The 13,974-nt window shown below is 42.8% G+C and overlaps 1 protein-coding gene across 2 annotated transcripts in view; it reads right to left on the minus strand.

Moving 5' to 3' along the window:
- LOC105714957 (zinc finger protein 107-like) overlaps nt 1-13,565 on the minus strand; it is a 40,606-nt gene extending 27,041 nt beyond the window's left edge. For both annotated transcript variants that reach the window (XM_012449128.3, XM_064375592.1), the window contains exon 1: nt 13,409-13,565. In XM_012449128.3, coding sequence (XP_012304551.3) covers nt 13,409-13,411 — 3 coding nt within the window. In that variant the 5' untranslated portion in view covers nt 13,412-13,565. The remainder of the gene's footprint in view (nt 1-13,408) is intronic.
- Nucleotides 13,566-13,974: the final 409 nt, after the last annotated feature.

Consider the following 13,974-nt stretch of genomic DNA (forward strand, 5'->3'; position numbering starts at 1 on the left):
TGAATTCAGTTTGTCTACAAATGCTACACCTAAATATGCTAGTTGTTCTGAAGAAATAAATAGAAACCAAAGAAGAACTACAGACTCTATTGTTCAGTTCATACACTGAACCTAGCTTTTGCAATGTAAGTATTTCAGCATGCAAATATTAGACAATTGCCTTGGAAAATCTCTTTTCTGTCAAAGGAACTTACGCAGTATTATTTAATCTTCATCATTCTGTATTGCTAAATTTAATTCTATCTTTGTGCTCAACTTTTGTGTCCTCTTAAAGTGAGCTATAATCTAAACAAATCTGTGTGTACTTGAAAAGACTAAAAATATTTTTTAAATTGGCAAAAGCAAAACAAAGCAATAAACATGAGGTCTTAGATAAAGATAATCCTGAGTCAAAAACAATGACCAAAAATTTATTTAGCTATTAATATAATTTATGGATATTTCAAAACAACAAAGACAAAAATCTATATAAAATTTAAATCCTTTAAGAAAAAAGAGACTAGCAAAACATCTTCCCTTATTTTCACATAGGCGAATAAAGCCTCTTCTTTCTTTTCTTTTCTTTTTTTTTAATTCTTCAGCTAAGATGGCAGAAGAGGTGATTTATTGTACGGCGGTTACACCTGGCTATTAAGTAAACCAGAAATAGTCCAGAATGTCACAGGTCCAGGGCAAAGGACCAACACAGGCAGATTTGGTTATGAGCAAGGTGGGTCTCCAGGCGATGAGCGATCAGATGCCGAGGAAGTTACAGATCCACTGAGACAAGCTCTAGACAGTAGCACGCAGTCCCACAACTTGGACCAGCATCCCCTGCATCTGGCATTCCATGTTTCTGCTCCTGTTGCCTCCACGGTGCTCGCAGTTTACTTGGTCCTCTGCCTCATCTTTCTTCTTTTTTTTTTTTTTTGAGACGGAGTTTCGCTCTTGTTACCCAGGCTGGAGTGCAATGGCGCGATCTCGGCTCACTGCAACCTCCGCCTCCTGGGTTCAGGCAATTCTCCTGCCTCAGCCTCCTGAGTAGCTGGGATTACAGGCACGCGCCACCATGCCCAGTTAATTTTTTTTTTGTATTAGTAGAGACGGGGTTTCACCATGTTGGCCAGGATGGTCTTGACCTCTTGACCTCGTGATCCACCCGCCTCGGCCTCCCAAAGTGCTGGGATTACAGGCTTGAGCCACCACGCCCGGCCTCATCTTTCTTCTTTTGTGATTCAGCCTGCGCACTTGGCTCTCACGGTGCAGAGGTTTCCAAGAATATGGCGTTAAGGCCAAGAGAAAGCCTCTTATTTCTAACTTATATTTTCTCCTACAACAGACAGGTCTCTGGACATGTTTTTGAACTCTTGGATATCTTAATTATCCACACTGTGTGCAGCTAACAGAATGTTTATCCGAAAAACAACAGATGAGAGAAAGGTGTTATAAAAAAAATCCGGCCAGGCGTGGTGGCTCATGCTTGTAATCCCAGCACTTTGGAAGGCTGAGATGGGTGGATCACTTGAGGTGAGGAGCCTGAGACCAGCCTGATCAACATGGTGAAACCTCGTCTCTACTGAAAATACAAAAATTTGCCCGGTATGATGATGCATGCCTGTAATCCCAGCTACTGAGGAGGCTGAGGCAGTAAAATGGCTTGGACCCAGGAGGCAGAGGTTGCGGTAGCCGAAATTGTGCCACTGCACCCCAGCCTGGGCAACGAGAATGAAACTCCTCAAAAAAAAAATCATGGACATGTCAATTGAGAAAAATAACATGTCTCAATCATTTTGAGACTTTTTTTTTTTGCCAAAGTTAAGGATGTGTGCCCAAGAGATAGGTCTATGTCTTTCTTTCAAGATGATTTTGAGGGCTTCAGATTTAAAGGGGAAAGGGTGGGATATTGCTAAGTATACAATTTTCATGTAAGAAGGGGATAGGAAAATATACTGATAAGTACACAATTTTCATGTAAAAGGGGGATAGGAAAATATAGTCATTCATGCCTTTGTCTGGCTCAGTGAATCCGCAATTTTTTAACAAAAGATGACATACATAAATAGAGGAGGAGAAAAATGCAGGGAACCTGGACTCTTACATAAGATAACACAGAGAAAATGGGCAGGGGAACAATCACATATGCGTTTGTGTCTGGTGGGCAGGGCGATGACTGCACCTATAAAAATAAGCTACCAATTTACATTGGCATGGTGAAACTTTTACAGAAACACCGTGGGGTCAAGATTGTGCAGCTCACTAGGAATTTTATTGTGGACACAATATGGGGGAGGCATATAGCTTTTCATCCTGTAGCCATCTTATTTAGGAACCAAAAGGGAAAGGCAGGTCTGCGTGATCCAGTTCTCAGATTAATTTTTCTCTTTGGCTTAATGAGTTTGGGGTCCCAAGATTTAATTTGCTTTCACAGGTGCACATAAATAAAGCGAGTTCTTAAGAGATTTATAAAGAGACTTAGATTCTGACACAATAATAGTGGGAGACTGCAACACCCCACAGACACTAATAGATCATTAAGACAGAAAATTAACAAAGATATCAGGATCTAAATGCAACACTCGACCAAACAGTCCTAAGAGACATCTACAGAACCGTTCACCTAAAAACAACGTATTATACATTTTTCTCATCACCACGTGGCACATACTCTAAAACTGACCACAAAATCAGAAATAAAACAAATCTCAGCAAAGTCAAGCATCCCATAATTATACCAAACATGCACTTAGACCACAGCCAGATAAAAATGTAATTCAATACAAGAAAATCACTTGAAACCATACAATTGCATACAGATTAAACAACCTGGACCAGGCGTGGTGGCTCACGCCTGTAATCCCAGCACTTTGGGAGGCAGAGGCAGGCGATCACTTGAGGTCAGGAGGTTGAGACCAGCCTGGCTAACATGGTGAAACCCTGCAATTTTGTAAAAATACAAAAATTAGCCAAGTGTGGTGGTACATGGCTGTAATCCCATCTATGTAGGAGGCTGAGGCACAGAATCGCTTGATCCCCAGAGGTGGAGACTGCAGTGAGCAGAAATCATGCCACTGCACTCTAGCCTGGGCAACAGAGTGAGACTCTGTCTCAAAAAAAAAAAAAAAAAAAAAAAAAAAGCCTGTACCTGAATGACTTTTGGGTAAATAATAAAATTAAGAGAGAAACCAAGAAGTTCTTTGGAACAATTGAGAACAAAGCACTGCAACATAGCTGACACAGTGTGAAGAGGAAATTTAGAGCACGAAATTTTCACATAAAAAGGTTAAAAATAGGCCGGGCGCGGTGGCTCAAGCCTGTAATCCCAGCACTTTGGGAGGCTGAGGTGGGTGGATCACGAGGTCAACAGATCGAGACCATCCTGGTCAACACGGTGAAACCCCGTCTCTACTAATACAAAAAAAATTAGCTGGGCATGGTGGCGCGTGCCTGTAATCCCAGCTACTCAGGAGGCTGAGGCAGGAGAACTGACTGAACCCAGGAGGCGGAGGTTGCGGTGAGCCGAGATCGCGCCATTGCACTTCAGCCTGGGTAACAAGAGCGAAACTCCGTCTCAAAACAAAACAAAACAAAAAGTTAAAAATATCTCAATTTAACAACCTAACTTTATACACAAAAGAATGAGAGTAGCAAGAGGAAACCAACCTCTTTTTTTAAAAAAAAAAAAGACAGAGTTTCACCATGTTGGCCAGGCTGGTCTTGAACTCCTGACCTCAGGTGACCCACCTGCCTCGGCCTCCCAAAGTGCTGAGATTACAGGCGTGAGCCACCACGCCTGGCCGGAAACCAACTTCTAAGGTAGCAGAAAGCAAGAAATAACCAAAATCACATCTGTACCAAAGGAGATTTAGACATGGAAAACTATACAAAAGATCAAGAAACCTAGGAGTTAAATATTTGAAAAAATTAAAATAAACCACTAGCTAGATTCATGAAGAAGACAAGATCCAAATAAACACAATTGGAAATGACAAAGGCCTTACCACTGACCCCACAAAAATAAAAGTAACTGTTGGAGTCTCCTATGAACACCTCTACACACACAAACTAGAAAACCTAAAAGAAATGGATACGTTCCTGGACAAATACATCCTCCCAAGACTGAGCAAAAAAGAAATTGAATCCCTGAATAGACCAATAACAAGCTCTAAAACTGAATTACTAATAAATAGCCTAGCAACCCAAAAAAGCCCAGGACTAGAGAGATTGACAGCTGAATTTTACCAAGTGTAAAAAGAAGAGCTGATACCATTTTTTCTACAACTATTCCGGCCAGGCGCAGTGGCTCATGCCTGTAATCCCAGCACTTTGGAAGGCCAAGGCAGGCAGACCAAGTCAGGAGTTTGAGACCAGCCTGGCCAATATGGTGAAATCCTGTCTCTATTTTTTAAAAATACAAAAATTAGCCAGGTGTGGTGGTTCCAGCTACTCAGAAGGCTGAAGCAGAAGAATCGCTTGAACCCAGAAGGCACAGGTTGCAGTGAGCCAAGATCATGCCACTGTACTCCAGCCTGGGCAACAGAGTGAGACTCTGTCTCAAAACAAAAATAAAAATAGAACAAAAATAAAAGTATTCCAAAAAATTGAGAAGGCACTCTATCCAACTCATTATATAAGAACAGCATCGGCCCCGTGTGGTGGCTCATGCCTGTAATCCCAGCACCTGGGGAGGCCGAGGTGGGCGCATCAGGTGGTCAGGAGATCGATACCATCCTGGCCAACATGTTGAAACCCCATCTCTTCTAAAAATACAAAAATTAGCGGGGCGTGGCGGTGTGAGCCTGTAGTCCCAGCTACTTGGTAGGCTGAGGCAGAATTGCCTGAACCAGGGAAGTGTAGGTTGCAGTGAGTCACAGCCAAGATAGCGCCACTGCACTCCAGCCTGGCAAAAGAGCAAGACTCCATCTCAAACAAAAACAAAAAAACAAAAAATCCAAAACCTGACAGAGATATAACAACAACAACAACAAAAAACCTTCAGGCCAATATCCTTGATGGCCATTGATGCAAAAATCATCAGCAATATGCTGGCAAATCAAATCAAGCAGCACATCATAAAAGCTAAATATACCATGATGAAGCAGACTTTATCCTTGGGATATGAAGTTGGTTCAACATATACAAATCAATGAATGTGATTCATCACATAAACAGAAATAAAGACAAAAGCCACAAGATTATCTCAGTTGGTGCAAAAGCAGCTTTCAATAAAATTTTACATCCTCACATTAAAATAATTAAAAGCCCTCAACAAACTACGCATTGAAGGTACATACTTCAAAATAATGAGTTATCCATGAGGAACCCACAATCAAAATTCTAAATGCAATCAAGCTGTAAGCATTCCTCCATGAAAACTGGCACAAGACAAGGATGCCACTTCTCACTACTCCTATTCAACATAGAATTGGAAGTCCTCACCAGAGCAATCAGTCAAGAGACAAAAATAAAAGGCATCCAAACAGGAAGAAAACAAATCAAACTATCCCTGTTTGTACCTAGAAAATCCAACAGTCCCCACAGAAAACCTTTTTTTTTGAGACAGAGTCTCTGTTACTTGGGCTGGAGTGCAGTGGTGCAATCTCAGCTCAGTGGAACCTCTACCTCCTGGGTTCAAACGATTCTCCTGCCTCAGCCTCCCAAGTAGCTGGGATTACAGGCACCTGTCACTATGCCCAGCTGATTTTTTGTATTTTTAGTAGAGACAGTTTCACCATGTTGGCCAGGCTGGTCTCAAACTCCTGACCTCGTGATTCGCCTGCCTCGGCCTCCCAAAGTGCTGGGATTACAGGTATAAGCCACTGTGCCCAGCCACTGGAAATGCTCTTTAAATGGAAAAATAACTGAAGCAAAATTTCAGAATATATAATAAATGTACAAAAGTCAGTGGCAACCCTCTACATCAACAATATCCAAGCCAAAAACCAAATCAAAAACACAATCTCATTCACAATTGCTACAAAAAGAATAAAATATTTAGAAATACAGCTAACCAGGGAGATGAAAGATCTCTACAACAATTATAAAACACTGCTTAAAGAAGTTAGATATGACACAGGCCAGGCGCAGTGGCTCACGCCTGTAATCCTTGCACTTTGGGAGGCCGAGGTGGGTGGATCACCTGAGGTCAGGAGTTCAAGACCAGCCTGGCCATCACGGTGAACCCCTATATTTAAATAAAAATAAAAATAAAAATAAGGTAGATATGACACAAATAAATGAAAAATCATTTTATGCTCATTGTTCCAAATGAATTTTAAAATAGAATTTTTATGAAATTCTATGAAAGAGCCCAAATAGCCAAGGCAATTCTAAGCAAAAAGAACAAAGCTGGAGGGATCGCATTACCTGAATTCAACTATACTTCAGGGCTACAATAATCAAAGCAGCATGGTAGTGGTAAAAGAAAACATAACAAACAATGACAACAAGAAACAGACCAATAGATCAGTGCAACGGAATAGAGTCCGGAAATAATGCCACACAGCTACAGTCATCTGGTCTTTTGACAAAGCTGAGAAAAGGAAAGGGGGAGGAATTCCATATTTAATAAATGATGCAATAACTAGCTACTACTATGTACAACTTTGAAAGTGGACACCTTTCTCGCACCATATATAAAAACTCAAGAATAATTAAAGACTTAAATGCAAAACTTAAAATTATAAAATATCCCAGAAGATAACCTAGGAAATACCATCCTAACATAGAAACTGACAATGATTTCATGATGAAGATACCAAAAGAAATTGCAACAAAAGCTAAAATTGACAAATGGGAACTAATTAAACTAAAGAGCTATTTCACAGCAATGGAAACTATCCACAAACAGACAACCTAGAGAATAAAAGAAAATATTTGCAAACTATGCTTCTGACAAAGGTCTAATATCCAGCATCCGTAAGAAACTTAAACAAATTTATAAAAAAAAAAACCTTATTAAAAAGTAGGCAAAAAACATAACAGATGCTTTTCAAAAAAAGACATACATGTGGCTAACAAGCATATTAAAAAAAATTCTCATCACTAATCCTTAGAGAAATGCAGAGAAAAACTACAATGAGATACCATCTCATACCAGTCACAATGGCTATTGTTAACAGAGGCTGGCAAGGTTGCAAAGAAAAGGGAACCAGTGCTTATACACTGCCCGTGGGAGTCCAAATTACTCCAACCATTGTGAAAAGCAGGTGTGGTGATTCCTCACAGAACTAAAAACAGAATTACCTTTACCCAACTACCTCATAATTGGGTATATACACAAAGAAATATAAGTTATTCTATCATTGAGACCATGCACATGCATGTTCACTGCAGCGCTAGTCACAATAGCAAAGACATGAAATCACCCTAAATACCTATCAATGGTAGACTGGATAAAGAAAATACAGTAGGTATGGCATGGTGGCTCACGCCTGTAACTACAGCACTTTCACAAGCCGAGGCATGTGGATTGCCGGATCTCAAAAGTTCAAAACCAGCCTGGGCAATGTGGAAGAACCACATCTCTACAAAAAATTAAAAAATAAAAAATTAGCTGGGTGCAATGGTACACACCTGTAGTCCCAGCTACTTGGGGGGCTCAGGTAGGAGGATTGCTTGAGCCAGGGAGCTTGAGGCTGCAGTGAGCCAAGATCACACCACTGCACTTCAGCCTGTGTGACAGAGTGAGACCCTGTCTCCAAAAATAACAATAATAATACAATTAAACAAAATATTTAATACAAACAAAATATGGTACATAAACATCATGGAACATAAAAAAAAGAACAAGATCATGTCCTTGGCAGCAACATGGATATAGCTGGAGACCATCAGCCTTAGAAACCTAATGCAGAAACAGAAAACCAAATACATGCTATCATTTACAAGAGCTAAATAATAAGAGGGGAACGACAGACACCTAGTTGAGGGTGGAAAGTGAAAGAACAAAAAGAAAAAAATACTTGTTTGGCGCTATGCTTAGCACCTCAGTGATGAAATAATCTGCACACCGAACCCTTGTGACACAATTTTATCTATATAATAAACTTGCACGTGTATCCCAAAACAAAAATAAAAGGAAAAAAATCCATGGGTCGGGGAGAATGCAATGTAGGTGGAAGGAATGGTTTGTGCTACAGATAGTGGACCAGATGGGGCTCTCCCCTGATTTATTTCTGTGTCCACGCAGGCAGATGAGATTGTGAACAGGTGGTCCAGCACCCTCGGTTGGTAGAGAGAGCAAGTTGCTGCTGCAGACTTGGTGTCTGGGAATAGGAATATGTCAGGAGACTTGTAGACACTTGTGTGGGTTTTTGGCAAGAAACACTAGAATAAAAAATGCGGTGGTGAAATTCCTGAGGGTGGTGCCTATTCCTGGGAGGGGTGTGGACACATCAATGATTAGTGGGTATGTCTGTGAGTGCATGGGAATCCTGAGTGGCAGCAGTGGGAAAAGGGGGTCTGTTATCAGAGCTCCTTCCCTCTAAGTTTTCAGTCCTCCCTCACCGTGGGAGGAGACCTGGAATCCCAGGACAATGGGCAGTGTGACGCCTGTGTACAGGAGAGCAGAGCCTCCCATTCCCAGACACCCAGAGTTCCATTCCAGGCCAGACGTCTGTGACATCTTTCTTCTGGTATCAAATCTGTAAAGTTTGCTAAATGCCAAACAATTCTCCAAAACTGACACACCGTCTACCATTTGAATTCTGACCCCACTCAGAGTCAGCACTGATCAGGGCTCAGTCCCACAACACCGTCCTCACTGCAGATGCCAGTCACAAACCATATGGGCCAATCTGTGCTTCTGAGCTATTGTTTGAAAATTCAGAACACCCCATAAACTGCTTCAAGTTCAATAATATGATAGAGCTACTCACAGAACTCTGCAAAACACTGTAGTTTTGTTGACCAGTTTATTATACAAGATACAACCCAGGAAAATGCAAATAGAAGAAATGTATAGGCCAAAAAAAGATGTGGGAAAAGATGAAGCACATAGATAATCCTGATAAACAGCTCTGATTAATAAAACTCCCCATCCTCTGTGTTCTCCAGGAACATTGTATAAAAAGAAACTCCTTTCCCATTATGACTTAGATGGTGCTCTCTTTTCTTAACTATTCCATAAACAAACACTCACTCTGCACATTTTCTTCTTTTTCATTTTAAAAAATTAGCTGAATTTTTCTTCAGTGGTCAAAATAAAATTCTTCTTAATCAATCTTCACTGAAGTTTCTCTCCTTCCCACAGGGTCCTGAACTTTGAGCTACCCTCAGTCTGAGCTAACACACAACCCCATTTTATGCCCCTCCTAAGAACGTGATGACTTGAGGATAAAACATTTTATAATCTAATATTTAATTTTTTCACTCTCCATTTGCCATTCCCCGGTGACCTTTTTTCTAACCTTCTCTGCTCCTCCCTAAGAAAAAAAAAGCCTTTGTCTGCCTAAACTTTGAATTCTTAAAGATCTTACAGTTGGTACTTCCTTCTGTTGCAATACTTCTTTAAAATTCAAAAAAATTTTTTTACAGAAACCTAATTGTTTTTACAAAAAGTAAAAAAAAAAAAAAAAAAGCCTCAAAACAATAACTTCATCTTTAGAAAGACTCTCCCAATCCCCTTCCCTCTTAAAGTTAACTGCATCTGCCTGTGGGTCCCCCGATGTCTAGGGCTCTGGATCTTTTCTCAAAACAAAGGCTTATTCCGTGGCTGGGGTGAGCAGGGGGAGGCTTCCTAGAAAGAACTAACTGGCCCTTTAATAACCTCCCTTCCCTTTTTGGCTCAGTATCAGCCTTAGTTTGGAGTCACTGGGTGCAAGCTGTAATATCCATGTCAAAGTTATTCACTTAGGTTTTGAAACTCTTTAAAAAAATTCAGCAAAATTAAGCACAGTGTTTATATATGGGAAGGAATTTTTTTTTTCTTTTTTCTTTTTTTTTTTTTGTGACGGAGTTTCACTCTTGTTACCCAGGCTGGAGTGCAATGGCGCGATCTCGGCTCACTGCAACCTCCGCCTCCTGGGTTCAGGCAATTCTCCTGCCTCAGCATCCTGAGTAGCTGGGATTACAGGCACGAGCCACCGTGCCCAGCTAATTGTTTGTATTTTTAGTAGAGACGGGGTTTCACCATGTTGACCAGGATAGTCTCGATCTCTTGACCTCGTGATCCACCTGCCTCGGCCTCCCAAAGTGCTGGGATTACAGGCTTGAGCCACCGCGCCCGGCCTCTTTTTTTTTTTAATGGAGTCTTGCTCTGTTGCCCAGGCTGGAGTACAGTGGTGCAATCTCAGCTCTCAGCAACCTCTGCCTCCCAGGATCAAGCAATTCTCCTGCCTCCTGCCTCAGCCTCCTAAGTAGCTAGGATTACAGGCGCCTGCCACCATGTCTGGCTAGTTTTTTAGTAGAGACGGGGTTTCACCATGTTAGCCAGGCTGGTCTTGAACTCCTGACCTCAGGTGATCCGCCCACCTTGGCCCCCCAAAGTGCTGGAATTACAGGCATGAACCACTGCGCCCAGCCAAGGGAAGGAAATTTTAAGGTGCTTACATTTCATATTTCAATAAGAAATGCAAAAGTATTCATTCCTTTCAGACAATAAATGTATTATTATTTTCTTTAAAAATTGTGTAGTAGGCCGGGCGCGGTGGCTCAAGCCTGTAATCCCAGCACTTTGGGAGGCCGAGGCGGGTGGATCACGAGGTCAAGAGATCGAGACCATCCTGGTCAACATGGTGAAACCCCGTCTCTACTAATACAAAAAAAAAAAATTAGCTGGGCACGGTGGCGCGTGCCTGTAATCCCAGCTACTCAGGAGGCTGAGGCAGGAGAACTGCCTGAACCCAGGAGGCGGAGATTGCGGTGAGCCGAGATCGCGCCATTGCGCTCCAGCCTGGGTAACAAGAGCGAAACTCCGTCTCAAAAAAAAAAAAAAAAAAAAATTGTGTAGTAAACAGTCATATGGGAACACTTCTAGGAGATAGCAATTTTCATCACATAAAATTTAGCATTAACCTCAGAAATCAAGATGATAGGATACAGAACAGAGGTATTCACTGTAACAAAAGTACCCAGCAAAAAGAGGAACTGATGTTTTCATCAATATATGTAACTCATCAATTATCTACCACATTTTCTTGTGAAAATATATTCATTTTCTACAGCCAAAATGGAGGAGAGATTTTTTCCTATTTGTTCCCCTGACAGCATTCTAAAAACTAAGCCTTGGAATTCTGTTGGACATCACCCAGCTATAAAAAACACACCTGAGAAAACTCCTAAACTCAGTCTGGCAAAGAAAAAGGTAAATGAGAATTCTTAACAAATGGAATACATAAATTAGATATATTTTTTTTTTCTGAAACTCACCTCTTTTATGCCCTCTGTAAATATTTTCCTACTTTTAAAATCCTACTAATAAAATGCAAGTTACAGTTAAAAAAAAACTGAAATGAAAATAAGTGAATAAATCTTTTCAAGATGAGGTGGTGCTGACTAGAAAGCAGAAGCGTCTGCCTCATGCGTCAAGTCAGGCAACCCAGTCTCTTGATTCTCCCACCCTATCCTGTTCACTTAGGTGCTCAACGACCACCCTGTCAGGAGGTACTGCCTTAAGCCTCAGTGACTGCCCCATGTGCGTTTCACTTTGCAAGTTCTTGCACCATCTCACTAGGGGGTCAGGTTTGATTTTTTTGTCTTTTGGGATACCATTTTTTTTTTAACAAATCTTAGTGAATCCAGAGGGCCGAAATTATTTGTGTTTTCCTCTCAATATCAGCGTCTGATTGGGTGACTAGCAATGCGCCTCTGAGAAACGAAAGCTGGGCTAAGTGAGCACAATCTTAATGCCTCCACGGGTTAGCTTTCCAAAGGAAGAGTACACCAGGAGATTCCTCTCAGCCCCAGGGCATCCACCTGCTCCCCCGAGCGGCTACCTTCCAACCTCAGGCTGTCCTATGTATCCCATTCCCAGATACCCAGAGTTCCATTCCAGGCCAGGAGCTGACATTCACTAGACATTCCAGCATACACAGCCACAGTGGATATCTTGATTTATCCCCAGAAAGTACTGAAACCCGGGACCAGGGAAAAAAAACAAGGGGTGGCTGAGGACACATCACATAAAGTTTCCAAAGGGAAACCCTGACCCAAAAACATTTTTATAAGATCTCTGTGCCTAGAGACGACAAAAGGAAGAGAGGCACAGACATTTTTTACAGTAAGTGTCAGGGGATTATTATATGCTTTCTTCTCACTGGAAATATTTTCAAACGGCAAATAATTTTTAAGTGTCACCCAATGATTTGTCACAAATGATTAATTAAAATACGGTATCTAAAATGTACACTAAAGGACAAATAACTGATAATGCGAATTAGGGAAGGGAAACTGACATTTGGGAATGTCAGAAGAAACTAGAAATTTAGCCATTTACCGAAAGCCAGTTAGGCTAAAAGAATGGGGAATGGGGATTAGTCTTGAGACCCTGCTTGAGACACATGTGAAAGTTGCAGGGGAAAATCAGTCCCCCGTGGAATGTGAAAATAATTAAATGGCAGGCAATTAGACTGAGGTGGCTTCACTCCCAGGTTTTTATTTTTAGGCTTAATCAACCGAAAATTTCCACCTTGATCGTACAAATTACGAAACTGCATAACTCTACCTAATTACTGAATTTGCTTTCCTTTATCATGCACCTTATAAAAATCTTTCTTCAAACTCCCCCCATAAAACACAAACTATAAACCACAGCCGGGTGCCCTACAATTCTTAATTACTGTTTGATTACATTCTTTAATATTTTTGCGGTGACTTCCATAGATTTTTAAGAGAAAAAAGATGGACTGGAAACCCCACAGACTAAAGCTTTTCCCGTTCATGAACCCTGCATCCCAAGTCAGGATTCTCCCCTGACGACCCTACCGTCCTCCCTGCACAATCGAAAAGAGATGCGGCGCTGCGGATGCAGAGCTGCCCAGAGGACTCCAGGCCGGGACGCAGTCAGCGCGCAGGGAAGACACCGGGCCGGGGCGAGGTCACCGCGCGGGGAGGACACCGGGCCGGGGCGCGGTCAGCGCACGGGGAGGACACCGGGCCGGGGCGCGGTCAGCGCGCGGGGAGGACACCGGGCCGGGGCGCGGTCAGCGCGCGGGGAGGACACCGGGCCGGGGCGCGGTCAGCGCGCGGGGAGGACTCCGGGCCGGGGCGCGGTCACCGCGCGGGGAGGAGACGGGACGCCCGGGGTCCTGCTGTCAGCCCAGCCGCCATCTTATGTCTGAAAAGGACTGAGGGCCGGGCTGCGCCAAGGAGAACTCGGGCAGCGCGGAGCTGGGAGCCGACTGCGGGGAGGCCCGTGTTCCTCCACAGCCACTTCCCACCAGTTCAAACCAGGCCCTCCCCCTCTCTCCGGATGTCGACCCGGCACTCTCACCATGTCTAGCTTTCCAGGGTCCCGGCGTCTTAGCTGTGTATCTCCCAGCACCTGCAGGTCAGGGCGACACGGAGGCTGGGCCTCCAGGAGCAGACGACACAGAGCAGCGAGCAGGAGACCCCGAGCTCCGCCGCCGCCGGACACAAAGGCCCCGCCAAATCCCGGAAGCTGTCCCGTGCGCTCCAGCTGCGTGCCTGATTGGACTGCTCCCAGACGAGCGATCCTGATTGGATAATGTTTGCGGCCCCGCCCCCTTAGGCCCTGAGTGACAGAAGATGTGCTAGTATGCTGGGCAGGAAGAATGCCGATAAAGTGAAACCTAAGCTGTGCAGGCTTTTCAGGCAGTTCCTCCCTGAGTGGAGCCAGGTCCGCCCCAGAGAGTATTTGCATTTAACCTTGTGTATAACGTCATATGCGTTTATAATAATACATTGTGCGGGTATTCACACATGAAAATAATACAATTATTTTAAAATTCCAGATTTTATGACCTTTCTGAATTCTAGTCCTTTGAGCAGGCAGACTGAGAGTTTAAAAAGGAGGCAATCCTCCTAAATAAAATGTAA

Source organism: Aotus nancymaae, unplaced genomic scaffold (genome assembly GCF_030222135.1).
Source record: "Aotus nancymaae isolate 86718 unplaced genomic scaffold, 86718_ANA_hifiasm-v0.15.2.pri h1tg000012l, whole genome shotgun sequence".
Taxonomy (NCBI): Eukaryota; Metazoa; Chordata; class Mammalia; order Primates; family Aotidae; genus Aotus; species Aotus nancymaae.